Source organism: Thunnus maccoyii, chromosome 9 (genome assembly GCF_910596095.1).
Source record: "Thunnus maccoyii chromosome 9, fThuMac1.1, whole genome shotgun sequence".
Classification (NCBI taxonomy): Eukaryota; Metazoa; Chordata; class Actinopteri; order Scombriformes; family Scombridae; genus Thunnus; species Thunnus maccoyii.
Genome location: NC_056541.1, coordinates 9,741,253 through 9,757,461, shown reverse-complemented (window position 1 = coordinate 9,757,461; position 16,209 = coordinate 9,741,253). Strand labels below are relative to the sequence as shown.

General features: G+C 39.7%; 1 protein-coding gene across 3 annotated transcripts; it reads left to right on the top strand.

The window, feature by feature from the left end:
* Positions 1-50: 50 nt before the first annotated feature.
* Positions 51-14,847, top strand: malt1 (MALT paracaspase 1). 3 transcript variants are annotated; one of them, XM_042421207.1, is made up of 18 exons: positions 51-137; positions 274-392; positions 887-1,053; positions 1,809-1,930; positions 5,163-5,310; positions 5,536-5,714; positions 5,875-5,971; positions 6,083-6,130; positions 6,947-6,970; positions 7,076-7,120; positions 9,487-9,690; positions 9,797-9,974; positions 10,506-10,577; positions 10,667-10,794; positions 11,837-11,980; positions 13,405-13,562; positions 13,695-13,820; positions 14,138-14,847. In XM_042421207.1, exons 3-18 carry the CDS (start codon positions 897-899, stop codon positions 14,624-14,626), a joined length of 2,319 nt encoding a protein of 772 aa, XP_042277141.1. In that variant the 5' UTR covers positions 51-137; positions 274-392; positions 887-896; the 3' UTR covers positions 14,627-14,847. The 3 variants fall into 3 exon arrangements, with proteins under 3 accessions (XP_042277141.1, XP_042277139.1, XP_042277140.1); XM_042421205.1 differs by lacking the exon at positions 51-137 and having other exon boundaries at positions 144-392; XM_042421206.1 differs by lacking the exons at positions 51-137; positions 6,083-6,130 and having other exon boundaries at positions 144-392.
* Positions 14,848-16,209: the final 1,362 nt, after the last annotated feature.

Sequence of the window (16,209 nt, the reverse complement as noted above, 5' to 3'; positions counted from 1 at the left end):
AATTATCACCCACTTCTCCTTTGGCACTACAAAAAAAATCTATACTGCAGGGATTCATCTTGATGCAAAAACAATCTTTGGCAGCAGCAGTCCGCAGCTGCGCGGGGGGAAAAACCAAAACCAAGACAGTGCAGTAGGTGTGCTACATCACGCTTAACATTTCTTCCAGGAAGTAGATTTTTTTTTGTCTTGAAGTAGACAAGATAGGAACACGTTGATGATAAACTTTTCTCTGTGGCTGCCATGTCGGATTCTCTGGACCGGTCCACGAAGATCAGCCTGTTGAAGGAGCCGGTTGTAAAGAAGCTCTGTGAGCTGTTGGACAAATCCAGCAATAAAGGATGGCGAAAACTGGGAGAGATAGTCGGCAGTGACAGACGGTTTAAAGTCAGGTACAGTCGGTTGAAATGATTCAGAGGATAAACTGTAGAAATACACAGAAATATTGTGGTTTAAACAAACTTATAGTGTCTCTGGCACCAACACTGTACACTTTTTTATGTTATTTTGTATTTACTGCGGTATTACTGTGATATTACTGTGACAGAATGCAATACCCTTACCTGTGATTCTATATAGATAACCTTATTATCACACAAATTAGGTAGGTAAGAAAAAATGATATAATAATCCATGTATATAATAACTACAGTACAGTAAAGTTTGGACACACTTTCTCATTGAAGTGAATGGGAAGGTGTATCCAAACTCTTGACTGGTATTGTATATGTTCATGTTTGCCTGTCTTTCCTAAGCTGTATGTATATATTTGTATAAGTATATTGAGCATGATGTCAAATTCTTTGCGTCAACATACTCGGCCATTAAACTTGGCTTCTGATATTTGAAATATGTCTCGCTGTCAATATCTCGCATTGTCCTCCAGCTCAGACGACATGGAGATGTGCTCTCTGAAGGTGCTGGAGCTGGAGGGCAGCCCGAGCCGCATGCTGCTGAGGCTGATGGGAGAGCGAGGCTGCACCACAGGTCACCTGTTTGACTACCTCCAAACTCTGGGCAACTCAGAGGCCACGCAGTGCCTGAAACAATCAGGTACAGTGAAACTGCCCCCGGGCCAGGTTGGCTATTGTTCTGCCTGTTTTGGGCTTTAAAAGGGAATTTATGACTCACTTCAAGACCGTGGGTGACATTGTCAGGGAAGTTTATAGTCATCGTGACACTATCTAAGCTTGTCATTGTCGGCAGGCTTCAATCAGTTTGGGTTTCTGAAAGAGGAAACATATGATTAGTGTGTTTGCTCCATAATTTTATTCTTGGCGTGGCGGTATAACAGTGAAACTGCATTTAAACACTTCTGGGGCAAAAAAATCCCTTTTAAACCTACTTGGATGAATGTTATTTGTAGCATTAAATGTCAGCTTTACATAGAAACTGTTTGTCTTTGCCACAAGTATATAAACTAGAACTACAACTATTTCTAAATAAGCAACTATTTCAATAATTGATTTATCATTTTAGTAATTTTTTTTAAGGTAAAATGGAAAATACCAAACATTTGCTGGTTTCAGCTTCTCAAATGTGAAGATTTGAAGCTTTTCTGTGTCATAAATTGCAATAAAGTGATTATCTTTGGATTTTAAACTGATCAGACAAAACAAGACATTTGTAGACGTCACCTTGGGCATTTTTCACTATTTTCTGACATTTTATAGACAAAACGATCAATCATCAGATTAATCAATAATGACAATAATTATGAGTCGCATCCCTAATATAAACAGTCTAAAATCGGTGTAACAATGTACGACAAAGTTTGAATTCAAAGTGAAAGCATCCTGAATGTTCAGCCTTGCAGATCCTCATCCAGCCGCAGTCGGTGGCTCTTATATCTGGCCACAACCTGCGGCTCAGCTGCCACGCTGTGGGCAAATCTCCAGTACAATACCAGTGGTTCAAGACAAAGGAGGAGGTGAGTTAAGATCTATGTATTAAACTCAGACAGTGTTACCAGGCAAAGGACTTGAAGGGAATTTTTACAAGTAAAACAAACTGCAGTTAAAGAGCCAAATTACTGGTTTGAGTTTGAAATTGTATTTATCAGCACTTCTCGATATTCCTGCCCCCAGATGCCTCATGATGACCTCTTGTAGCTTTATGAGTTTTAAGGTCTCTTACTATGATTTCCTGGCTCTGTTTTACATACTTGACTAATAAAAAAAGCTTGGATAAACACCAAAAACATGATCCATTGTTATATAAGAAACATATTTTAACAAGCTCAAACAAATCACTAGGGATGCACAATATTGGATTTTTGCTGATATCCAATATGCAGATATACACATTTTGGTGGATCGCCGATGCCAATATATGCACTTTTTTTTTCTTTGATGGCCCTCTGGCACATGCAGACATAAAATACATTGCTTTTCAAAAATGTACACATTCACAGGGCAAAATAAGGAAACTACTTCAACTCAGGTAACGTGTAAAACATGCCATATTTATTTTTATGTAACATTTTCAAACGAAACTTGTAACATTCATTCTACTTCAACAGGCTTGAATGATTCTCTACCTCACACAATCCTAACAATAGCCACAACCGGGGAAAGTTTGACCTATTTCACAAGTTGCAAAACAAGGAAATAAATGTAATCTCTGTCCACAGGGATGATGTGAAAGTAAGTGCATTGTATAACTGTGCAGCAATTAAAGCCAACTGAAAGAACATAAATAGACATATTGTACTCTAATGGTGTCATATATAATAATATATCAGTCAGAGGGACCGAATTCAAAGCTACCGTGACTATCACTAACTTACAACAATAACACTGAGCATGGAGTTAGCAGCAAAACTAACACAGAAACATCTTTCTCAGGACATTATGCAGGACCAGCAGGGAGAAATATGAGCCTTATAGATTAATCTTGCAGTTTGACTTCATCCATTAAACCCTTTTCCTCGTTGCCTTGCAGCTGCATCCCCAAACATGTGACCAGAAGCACAAAGCCAGCTGGCTAAACACATAAACAATACAGGAGTAAAAAAAACCTCAGAGTGCCTTCATTTCACTGCTTTTTAAAAACACGACATGGTGATAACATCCACCGGCATGAATCGTGTTTTTCTGACAAACAGTCAAATAGATTGTCACAATTAAAACATCATCTTATCGTCAGAAATGTTCATTTCGGGGCCATGCCGATATTATTTTAAAGCTTTTGACATACCGATATCATCGTGAATCCCTACAAATCACCTCACGAGCCCCTCTCTTGGCAGATCTTTTTTCCCTCGGATTGAGAACCTCCTCTATATCGCTCCCTTATCAGACCATACTGTTGACATTAAAAGCAGCTCCATAGTAAATCACCTTGTGCAAATATTTCACGTCACGTTTTAAACATTCAGGTGTTCCACTGAAGAGTCAGAGCGGAACCAAAATAACCTCAATGTAAGAAAGATCAATATTAAATCTTATGTTTCCTGTATGTGAACCTGCATTTAACTGCAGTGTAAAATGTGTTGTATATGTTAAATGCTGTTCAGTTTTTCCAGGACTGTGTTGCACCAGCTGTTTGTAAATCTGTCACTAAGTTTGTGTGTAAAGTCTTTCTTAAGTTCTTAGTATTTGCTAGTTTCAAACTATTGATTTACTAAATCAGTTTGCACCATTAAAACCTAATAAATGTCTTAACTATTAAACATTTTAATAATGTGAATATCGGTTGCTAGGTAACATCTGTGTCCAATCAGAAGCACCTAATTAGAAACTGGAAGCAATGTTTTTCCAAAAAATTGGAAGTCACTGTAGCGTCAAGAGATGTAACTTAACTGCCAAAAATGACGGTTTTATATGTGTTTTAAAATCAGTAGTATTCATGCAGTACAGAGAAATCAGAGGGAAATACTCGATTATGCCCACGCTAAGGGACCTTATTTGATCATTTAGTCTAAGGTTACTGTCATAATATTTTGTAATTTGAGGTATATTGTGTTTTTTTTCTGTGAAACGTAATGTAAAGTGTCAGGGCAGATATCTACTGTATTCCATATTACCTCTTTTTACTCTTCAATCTAAACAGGTCAGATATTAGCAAGCTAACGTTGTCATTTGGTTCAATCAGCTAGCGAACACAACAGTTACACCTGGCAGTTAGTAGGTGTAAATATTTAGAATCAACTAATCTCTATGTAAGAATTAGTTTATGTGTTGCAACCAGTTTTAATTTAGTGATGTGTAAATCTCCACTTAGTAAACACTTACAATATAGCTAGGCTAAATTTGAACTTACACACGGACTCTAAACAGGCTCTAAACATTCCCAAAATTGCACAATACTCACATCACACTGTCAAGCTACTCAATGTTTCCCTTTTCCAATAACATCTAAAACCAGTTTTCTCCATAGCTAGTGACCCACTTTATTAGGAACACCTGTGCAGTCTCACGTAATCCAATAAAACAACTGGAGTGCATCGAACTGAAAAGTGTTCCTAATATTTTGTCCATCCCATTAACATACATACTTTTCAATATAAGGCACTCAAGCACACCACCACCACCCACTGAAGTATCGGGTGTGGATATCAGTGGTATCAGCAGTGTATGTCATGCATGAGTGAAGAATTTGAGTGTGTAAGTGTTGTAAAATGCATGAAAACAAAGCCAAGAAGTAAATCAGCATAACCAAAACTAACAGGCGCAGCCAAGAGCCTGAGAGGGACTACATGAGTGCAGCGAGACCAGGTGCACTGATGTTACAGAAATTAGTCAGCTGCAGGGGAGAGACACCGATTAGAGACCATACAAACTCCCCAGATGACAACACATCACAACATGCTTTAACTTTTTATTGACCTAAAACTAGACTTTGACCTCCATGGGTTTTTGAGGAATGGTGCATAGTTTTTCCTTCATTCTGTATCCTTTAATTTGACCTTTTAATGTACATAAATCACATATTTTGATTGCTTTTCCCTGAATTATGTTTTTGGCAACTTGGAAAAGCCTTTAGACAATCATGCTTGGACACTAACACCCTGCCGTCCCTTTTGTGATACATTAGACCTTAAAATGAAAAATAGATTTGAAGATGCAGATTTGCTCCAGAAGTTGGAAATAATGTTTCTGTTCCGCTCTGTGATTTTTATACAGTATTGATAAATGTCATTTTAAATTCGTCAACTCCAGGTGCCAAACAGCTTTTCTCCTGAGCTGGTGATAAGTCCGGTCCATCTGAAGGACGCTGGCTTTTACATCTGCAGGGTCAACTGTGGAGACATTTTTGAATTCAGCCAGTGGGCTCAGGTGGACGTCCTGAATGTCGCCATGTCGTACGGTGAGACGCTCCAGCACATAGGTGTCATCTATGTGCATTTGTTGGTATTTTTTTCTCTAATTATTTGAACCACTTATGTTATTTTAAATATTTTAGAGGTGTCTGCATAAACTGCAGGAGAGGATATGTTTATTTCTTCAGAATAAGTGACTCCTGTGGGAATTTCACCTCTGCTAGATGAAGTTGATAATCTTTGAATGATGTCGCCTCTCCAACCACCATCAGGACAGAGTTATCATTCCTTAGAGGGTCGGCTGAAGGTGGTGATCCAACCTCAGTCCCAGCGGCTACATGTTGGGCAAACCCTGCAGCTGGAGTGTGGAGCCGTGGGACGACCGGTTCCTCGCTACCAGTGGCATAGAAATGGAGTCCCAATCCCCGGCGCCACAAAGAGGAAATTCACAGTGAGGAGTGGTTGTTAGAGAGGTTTTCTGATTTAAGTTTGTAGTTGTCAAACATCACAAGGCACAAACTGGTGGCTAATTGGTTACAAGACAATAGAGTTTAACTTTGCAGTACATTAAATCGTTAATAGTTATATATATTATTGTTCTCGCATTTCAGATTCCTCACGTGATGCAGGATCATCACGGCAGGTATCGCTGTGAAATCAACAGCAGCACTGAGAGAATGTGGACCAATGAAGTTGACATTGTGATAGGTATGTCACAACTTCATTACAAGTCTTAATTCTCGCATTTACAGTCCAGTAAATCCGGCTCCACTGTCATTAATGTCCAAGTGACTGTTTGCCTCTGTTCTTAACTGAAAGCACCAAGGATATCTGTCCAGTTTTCAGGGGCAATGGAGTGCTCTGAAGGTAGAGTTGGAAGGACGGATGCATGGTTTATTAAAAGGCAATAACACAAAAAGTAGTTGGCATTAACTGCATGCAACCCTTAAATTGTTCCTCTAACCGCATGTGGGTCACAAATCAGATTATCATGTAAACACTAACCAGCACAAAGCACACAGGGTTTAATATCCTGGCTTCACATGCATGAATATCATTTTGAATTAATTCTATATTTGTCTAATTGTCAATAAATCCCATTAACCAAAACCTACAATGAGTTGCTCTTGCTAACAAATATCGTCTACATAGCCAAAGCCTGATTTAACTAATTCCTCTGTGCCATAGATCTACATTTTTGTCCAAAAACTGTTAAAAAAAACACACCAACGAGCCGCATCACTACACTAGGGACATGTTCCTTCATTGCCACAAACAAAACTATAGTTGTAGTGCTAAAAACTACAGTGTCGAGCTGTTTTAGGAAATTAGCTTTTGTTAAAAATGAAACTTTTTAAAGATTTACATTTTTAGGAGGAACAAACAGGTTCATGGTTGAGTGCCACTGACAGGTTGGGGAAGTTGGAAAGTTATAGTAAAACATATTGTTGGTTTTGGTCTTTTCATGGAGTTTGTTTGCAATACGACAAATTTAGAATAAATCCAGTCTTTTCCTTTAAAACTAACTTTTATTAACTGACTTAAATGCTTGAAAATTAGAATTAATTGCTCTTCTACAATCACAGTAAGGCTGACCTTCCCCCTCTCCACTAATCAGTTAGAATCTATTTCTAGGTAAACAGGTAATATGATAGTGATGTGTTTGTATTTTTTTATTCCTAGATGACGTTTACGCCATTGGAGGGGGTGAGTAATTGTACTTATCAGGTGTTTTATACATGCTCTTGAATTCATATTTACACTTGCTGTATGATCCTTTGTGATGTTTTCGCTGTGACATTTGAATTTTAGGTTCTGGTGACTTCTTCTTAAATAGTATCCCGGACCAACTTTATGGTAAGTTTCTTACAACACATTTCTTTATGTGAGCAAATCATTCAACCTGTTCTCTAATGTATATTTTTGTCACTTCTTTTAATGATTGATATGACAGATGTACAGTTCCTCTATATATGAACTGTTACTGTTCAGTCTCATATTAAAACCGATCGCACCGATCAGATATCAGTTCCCATCTCGACACCAAAAGACGGATGTGAAACTTGTAGCACTTTCTGTAACATGTGATGTCAGTAGCTTCGCATGTGGACAAAATATTACATTATGGCGTAATTCAGTCAGAAAAAAACAGAACATTGCAAAAGTTGGTTTATGTTGCAGGGTTGATGTATGACATGAAATCAAACGGCTAATATTAACGTCATTGTGTTTGGTATTCAACACAAAATGACCAACTGCCTTAGTTTACTCATCATCATCAATCAGAAGGTTTGCAAATGTTTCTTAAGTTCAAATCTTTCCAGGTTTTTGTTGTTCCTTGAGGGATTTTTTGTTGTAATTTTATAAAATGTATATACGGCATAAAAAGTAGGACATTATAAAAGCAGAACAAACGTAACACAAAAGACAAACAACACAAATGAAACTAGACTAGAATCGATGAGCAACACTGAGGTGGATTGATAGAGAAAGATGAAAAATCTAGAGTAACAAAAACGCTTAAAGATTGTGTTCACATGTTAATTCCTCACCAATAATGATCCCCAGTGGAAACTCCACCCACTGTCAGACTCACAATGTGTTTAAACAAACAAAGAGGTCTAAAATGATGCAGCAGAACCAGAGATATCATCTGTTTTCATTCCACGCATTCCTCTTCCTCGTCAAAACCCGGGACCTACATCACCCACAGTGCAACTCCGTTCTATTCTTTCGACCGCACAGATTTGGGTATGTTATGCTAGTAGCGGCTAATTTGCGGAGATGAGGAGTGGGCTACAGACGTCTGATAAACCCCATTTCCCTCCAGCTCCACACCCCCAGAGTTTGTTCATTTTCAAACTTGTATTCTTTATTCATGTCAGACTTCACACAGCCACAAAAGAGTTGGTTCTCCCCAAGACCTGTAAACAGACTTTGATGTGCAATATCAGTGGAGTTTCCCTTTTAAAATGACAAGGGGCAGCTGTCTCGTATTATAATCCGTATCTGTTAATCTGTTCTAGCAACAGTTTTTCTCATGAACTGAACTGTCTGAACTTTCTTTAGCAGGTTTTATTAGACTAGAGCTGCAACGATTCATTGATAAGTCGCCAACTGCAGAATTACTGTTAATATTTTGATAATCGATTAATAAGTTTGAGTAATTTCTAAGAGGAAAATGTCCAAATTCTCTGATTCCAGCTCCTCAAATGTAATATTTTCAATCAATCAATTTTTATTTATATAGCGCCAAATCACAACAAAAGTCATCTCAAGGCACTTTTCACATAGAGCAGGTCAAGACCGTAGTCTTTAATTTACAGAGACCCAACAATTCCCCCATGAGCAAGCACTTGGCGACAGCGGTAAGGAAAAACTCCCCTTTAACGGGTAGAAACCTCAAGCAGAACCCGGCTCTTGGTGGGCGGCCATCTGCTCTGCCTAGTTGGGTTGAGAGAGAGAAAGAAAGAGGGAAAGGGGGAGGGGGGACAGAATAACAACAATCATAACAATAATGACAATGACAGAGCAGCAGCCAGGGAAGGATGCCAACAGGACTGTGAAGGACCGCGAAGGCTCGGCCCAGAACCCAGGGTTTCCTGTGAGATGAGAAAGCACAAAAAAAAAAACTCCGGGGAAGAAGCAAAGTTAGTGACATGCATTGATGTTCCATGAATGCATACAGATGGAGAGGAGGAGGAGGAGAGAGGAGCTCAGTGCATCATGGGAAGTCCCCCAGCAGTCTAGGCCTATAGCAGCATAACTAAGGGCTGATCCAAGGCGAGCCTGGTCGGCCCTAACTATAAGCTTTTGGTTTCTTTAGTCTTCTATTACAGTAAACTGAAAATCTTTGGGTTGTGGACTGTTGGTCAGGACAAAACAAGACATTTGAGGACGTTACTTGGCCTTTGGGAAACAGTGATGGACATTTCTACCATTTTCTTACATTTTATGGACCAAACAACTAATTGATCAATCGAGAAAATAATTAACAGGTTAATTAATAATGAAAAACTTCAAAGTATACATCACATTACTTATAAAGGACATTCCTCACTCGAATTTGTAGATGTTGCTGCTGACAGTACTACATCTTGATAGCTATTTTTCATGCCTGGTTCACTTTTCAGCTCCAAGAGATGTTCCCTTGATGCATGTTTTCATGTATAGGTTGAATTTAACCCAGTGTGACTTTCTCCCTCTCTCCCGTCTCGTCACAGCGACCGACAAAGTGGCCTTGCTGATTGGCAATCTGTCCTACAAGAACCACCCGCAGCTCAAAGCTCCCATGGTGGATGTGTACGACCTCACCAACCTCCTGCGGCAGCTGAACTTCAAGGTGGTTTCTCTGCTGGACCTCACAGAGTCAGAGATGAGAAACGCTGTTGACGAGTTCCTGTTGCTGCTTCACAAAGGCGTTTATGGTATGTTTGGATTACAAAACATTATGTATGTTTTAGGGGATAGTCTTTTAGAGCGAAACTGACGGTAAGCTGAATGAACCATTGAAATGTACACTTCCCTCTTTAGGTCTTCTGTACTATGCTGGTCATGGATACGAAAACTATGGCAACAGTTTCATGGTGCCAGTAGATGCACCAAACCCGTACCGGTCAGCCAACTGTTTATGTGTGCAGAGCATCCTTAAACTGATGCAGGAGAAGGAGACGGGTCTCAATGTGTTTCTGCTGGACATGTGCAGGAAGAGGTGAGTCCTAGAGTCAAATAAAGGTACGTTTGTCACATTTGATAACAGGGATCTAACCGATACTTCTATATAGAAAGGTTTAAAATGCACGTTGGTGAAAATGTAGAATATCTGAGAAGTTTACAGGTGAAAACTCTCAACTCATAGACTTCTGACACCTGCGACGAAGGGTCACAAGCAGATTTAGCTTTATTTTAAGTGGTCACAAGCCAAACATTTTGAGAACCAGTGCTTGTAAATCACCAACATGAGCAACAACAAAAGCAACCATGAGTAGGCAGTGTAAGGCTCCCAGATATATAACTGCGACTCCTACTACAATGATCATCTAACAGAAAAGCACAAGGGTAAAAATGCAGCTGGAATCATTTTTCATGGGGAATTTCAATTTATGTCCCTATGCTCTAAAAACTTTGAGCTCAAGACTGCGAGAGTTCTCCAAGAGTTGACTTTCCCTCCAGTGTAGAGCTGTTGGGTACTTATTGCCTCGGTTTGCATCTAAAGAGTTTAATGGATTTATTCATTTTCCAGGAATATTCATGATGACAGTGCTCCAAACATTGTCTTGAGGGTCACAGCCAACATTGTCTTTGGATACGCTACGTAAGTCTGAAACATCAACTATCATTTAAATTTTTTTTTTTTCTTTTTCACAAGAATATAAAAAGTTTTATTTTTGTCTCATGTGTCAGATGCCAAGACGCTGAGGCCTTTGAGCTGAGCTCCAGTGGCTTCACCAATGGTGTGTTTGTCAAGTTTTTGAAGAAGCGACTGCTTGACGATGAGAAGATCACCGTGGTGCTGGACCGAGTCGCTGAGGGTAAGAGAGGAACAGGAACACAATATGTAAAGTAATAGAAAGGAAACATGTGAAGAGGTGATATTTCAGTCTGGACACTGTCATTGCAATTTAAGGTGAAATATATCAGACAGTAAAGCATTTAGTGTGAGACCATAAAGTCATTAGGAAACTGTGTACTGAGGTAATAAATCAAGTGAGAAGTTGGTTCATTTTCTCACAGACTTCTATACGATCAGACTTGTTTTTGGAGCCAGTGGCGTTGCCCCCTGATGGCCATGAGAGAGAATTCAGGTTTAAGTCACTTCTGCATTGAATTTTGAGGAGATAATTAATTATAAAGAATTAAAAGACCACTTGGTAATGTTTGTTTGTTTTGTATTTGTTATGAAATAAGATTGTTTTAAAGTTACTGTAAGCGCTTCAGTTTATTTTTTTAATGGACATATGAAGTTAACTAAATGTAGCTTGCTTTGCTTTTTTATCAGTGTGTTTACATGCACTCAAGTAACCAGATTACAGTCGTCTTTCTCCAGAAAGCTGATTTCTTAATGGTCATGTTAACGAGAAACCTGGTTTCTGTAATCGGGGTAGAGGATTAGAGAAACCTGATTTTGATAGGTAGATTTCTCCTGGAGAACGCTGATTTCTCTGCCATGTATACACATAACCAGGTTTGTAATCGGCTTTTTACAAGCACACATGTGCATAAAAATAGACCGCAGACACGGAAAGAACAGCGGAGCCGCTGGATGAAAGGAGAGATTATTACTCAGAGTGATGTGTCCTCGTATTTTAAATAATTCCGACTAAAACAAAGTAGCATATAGAAATCTAAATAAGTCGCTTTCCACCTTTGAACATTTGAGTCAGACACTTTCTCATTGTGAGGGAAAGCTCCTACAGCTTCTGCCTGTCTGTCTCACGGTGTATGTAAATGTGTTCCCTGATTAACCTGGTTTCTCTGAGTAATCTGGTTACTTAAGTGCACGTAAACACGCTGATGTCAAAATTGTATCTGCTTACTTTGTTGGCTCATGTGAATTATAACTTTTGCGTGCAGACATGGGTCAGTTTGATGCCACAAAGGGGAAACAAGCTCTGGAGATCCGTAGCAGTCTGTCAGAGAGGAGAGCTCTGACCGACCCCATTCTGCCCGGCGACGGCGCCGATCACGCTCACAGCCGCCAGTGGGCGAAGGCTCACGGTGAGTTTTGACCATAAAGCTTATTATAGTTTTTAAAATTTGTTTATCATGTGTTATCACGGCACTGTAAAACCCCCATTTGCTTACTGCACGCTTAGGCAAATGTTGACTCTTGTTAACGTTGACTAAGCGCATGGTGCTTTCTGACATTATACACACTTACACACACACACACACCGGCGCTTCCCAGCGCAAACACACTGTTGTTGGCCGCTCTGTTGTTAGTTACTATGCAGCACGGTGGAAGAGCAACAGTCACCCGATGATAACATTATCACTTCTTCCTTTTTCATAAGCTAATAAATATTTGCTAATGAAACACAAATAAAATGGAGGGGAAGAAGATGACATTACTTCTGGTAGATTTGTTGTGATTCCTCTAACAGGATAGTAAATCTCCTGAAACCTTTGGTAAATGTGCTCTGTAACACTGCTAGTCCAGAAATTAACAAAACCGTGTCTAAAGATCAATCAGATTGCTCACTAGAAAATATTTTCTTTTTCCTTTTTAGTTCAGTATGTTGCTTTACGAACTCTTCTTTTTTGCTTTTTGACTCACATTTTTCAGTTTCGCTCGGTTGTTCATAACAATAATGAGAAATGTGGGAATGTATAACGTATAGCTAGCTAGTCAGTTAGTTAAAGCCAGAGCGCAGGATTTTTATCTCCCCCTTCTGGCAGTGAGAGTAATTACAAAAACTCTCTGAATAACAGTCCAATAACATTTGGAAAGTCTAGAAGAGCTGCATGATTAAATTATTTTATTCCCATTCAAGTTAGCAGAGAGCTAACTGGAATTTAGCTGGTTCAGCTGGCGGAGGTCTGCATTCATCCGGCGGCCAGCGCGGGACATCAAACCTGACACCAGATTGAAAACTCTGTATACTGTGAAATACAGAGAGATTTATCTGGCGGTGATAGGCTTAATTAGCATCGTGTGAACTCATTCGGCCACGGCTTGAATGTAACAGATGTTCATTTATATGTAAAAGTTCTGCAGGTTTAAACTTTATGTATGAAGGAAATCAAGATATCTTTTGCGAGACAGACCTAAAAACAGACACACTAATTAAAACAAATTTCAGCCAGTAAAAGTTCCTCAGTTGAATAAGTGTCTCTGTAACACTATTTAGCATTTAAGCAAACCTTTAATAAATCGTTTATAACACACTATAATGTAGTTTAACTCCTCCTGTGGGCAGGAAGTTGCTATATAATAAACAATGAATGACAATATAGTAAAACAGTTGTCATAATATAAAATGTCTTCATAGTAGAGGTTATAATTGATGACAAATACTCTACATTAATAAACACTTTAAAAATGTCTCACTTTAACTTTGTTAAAGTGTGTTATAAATGCTAAATTATATCTTTATCGTGTGATCTGGTGTCATGTCTATTAACCGTTAAAATCATTTCAGAGCTTCCTGAGAGTATGTGTCTCGACTTCGACTGCGGGGCTCAGATCAAGTTGGGCTTCGCCGCAGAGTTCTCCAACGTGCTCGTCATTTACACACACATCGTGAAGAAGCCTGCGGACATGTTGTTCTGCCAGGCTCACGTCACCGACTTCTCACAGGTCAGTGCACCGTCGTTAACGCTACGACAACAATGATTGATCATAAAATAATTTAGTGGGAAGTGTGAATTATTTTGACAGTGAGCCTGTGTGTGTGCATTTATGTCTTTGTGTGTACTCTTCCTCCTGCAGGACCTCGATGTGGATCCCAAAGAGATGAACAGAGAGACTCCAGAAGAGACGGGGATCTACCTTCTGTCCAGCAGCCTGCCGCAGCACTGCCTCTACACTAGGCTCAGCTCCCTGCAGAAGCTCAAGGTAAAATACTCACATTCACTTTCACACAAAGAATTTTGACATAAAACCACCTGGACGCCTAAATAATATCTCCAGAAAACAGAATAACAGCCTTGTTTTTATCCAGGACTCATATTATCAAAGTAAAATAAGTTATTTACTGAGTGTGAAGAATAAGGCACATTTATGAAGCGATTTACTCCCACGGCAACAAGGTTTAAGAGTGATCCTTTGTCTTTCATAGGATGTATTTGGTAAAAATACAGTTTGAGAGAAGCAGAAGTTTATTCTCCCTTCACCCGACATTAAACCTTTTCCTTCCTCCCCACCTGCAACAGGAGGAGCTGGTCTTTACCGTGTGCCTTCAGGGCACCTTCACAGCCATGGATGACGACGACACCGTCCACTGGACCAAAAGCATCAGCATCGGCAAGCCGCTGATCGCCCGGCTTGACCTGCACCGAGCCATGCGGCGGAACAGCTGCCTGCAGACGTGCATGATGCCCCACAGCCCGTCACACAGCCCCTGTCACAGCCCGGGGCCCGAACACCACCTCCACCTCCATTACGGGCAGCAGCCGACTCAAGACTACAACCGCCTGTCCCCGCAGCATCACTGCCTGGACGTCTACGATCGTCCGCAGGGTGCGGTTGGAGGCCGCGGGGAGTCCTACTACGACACCATCAGCCATTACGGGCCGATGTACGACTCGGCTGGGGGGCTTTCGACCTCGCCGGGCAGGCACAGCATCCCTATAGAGGCCAGTGAAGACATCAATGAGCTGCAGAATGTGTTCATCAACAGTCTGCAGTTTCAGCAGCAGTGAAACAGTTACTGGAAGTCACTGAGCATTAAATGTGCCTTTTGTTGTATCTGAAATACTGCTGCTCTTTCTGTTACTAATATGATTCTTTTAGAAAGTTAATTCCTGAATTTACAAGCATTATTTGTCTCAATAAGCTGTAAAATGACTTTTTACTTAAAGTTTAAAGAGTTTTGTAAATAGATTTTTAGAAAAAATGTTAGTAAACTGATGTATTTGCACCATTTGTGATATTTGTTGTTTATTTGTCAAATTTACCAACGATTCTCAAGATTCTTACCAAACAGAAAAGTTAACAGGCTGTGTTTAAGCAGCTCTTAAAGGCCTCGCGGGCAGTAATGTTAGTTATAAAATGTGTTGAGAGATGTTATACATCTATAAACTACAAGTGACAGAGGACTGTGCTACAAGAAGCTATTTAATACTTTTTTTTTTTTTTTGGAGTTTCAGTCAGCACCATCAGACCTGCAGCAGTGTTTAGGAAGCTCATAATAATGTCTCATAATGGACAAATGTTGATTTTAGCAAAAACCTACATGAACATAAATGTTGTAATCGGTCAATCCATCTGTCCATTTATTTGCTGTTTATGAAGATCCAGGTCACATTCATTTAATCAATTATATCATAAGGAATTATTGTTATAAACTGCTGAGAAGTACAAAAAAAATGTGATATAATGCAAAATCATTCTCAGCTTTTTCATCCCCTGGCCTGCTTTTCTATGTGGTATTAAAAAGTCTTAAATTTAAGGTGATGGTAGTTTAATAATGGGTCAAAACAAGATCAGACATGTCAGAATCATTGTGCAACGGTATTACAGACTCTTTTCTAAAGAGATGAAATTGTACCTCTTACAAAGATTTATTTAAACCAGGAGCTGAGCGTGTACAAATTATAGGAGCATTGAGATGAAGAAGATAAGAGGAGGAACAATCTGCACCCTTTAATCCAAGGAGGAGAGTGTTGTAAACATGCTGCATGTTCATATAAGTGAGATAAAAACTGCTGTCAGTAGAGCAAACAGAGGCTGCAGGAGCTCCCTCTGCTGCACAGTTTGGACAATCACAGTATTTAAGACCATCAGCAAAACAATAATGAACCAGAGGAGGGAAAATGAAAACTTCAAAATACCTGGGATGATGGGATAAAATCAGATTTAAAACCTCCATGCTAAGCTCTTTTTTTCACAGTTTTATAATCTTCTAGCTGCCCCCCTCTGAATGGTTTACCTCTCCTCCACCGGCGGCCTCTGACGCTCCTCTCTCCCCTCTCTGCTACCCTAACTCTGTATTTAGCAGCAGACTTCATTAGTCTCCGTCTGCTCCTCAGTCAACCATAAACTTTCCCAAAGAGTTGCACTCTGTGATTTTCCTTCCAGGGGATTTAAGGCTGTGTTCCCTCTTGTTATCCCCCAAAGGTCCAGTTTGCTGTTTTTTGATTGGGCTGATGTGACAGATCAGAGACCGAGGAGCTGGCAGAGTCCAGTGCACTCTGACTGATCACATTATCCCATGATCAAAGCAGCTCGAGGTCTTTGCCTTTAATGTAGAGTCAAGAATACAACAAGCAGACTCTGCAGTTTG

Excerpts from the sequence above, each read along its gene's own strand:
- malt1 (XM_042421205.1), top strand. The coding sequence starts at position 244 with ATGTCGGATTCTCTGGACCGGTCCACGAAGATCAGCCTGTTGAAGGAG. Across the intron at positions 5,715-5,874 it reads CCACAAAGAGGAAATTCACA|ATTCCTCACGTGATGCAGGA; the intron begins GTGAGGAGTGGT and ends CTCGCATTTCAG. Across the intron at positions 10,578-10,666 it reads ATTGTCTTTGGATACGCTAC|ATGCCAAGACGCTGAGGCCT; the intron begins GTAAGTCTGAAA and ends CTCATGTGTCAG.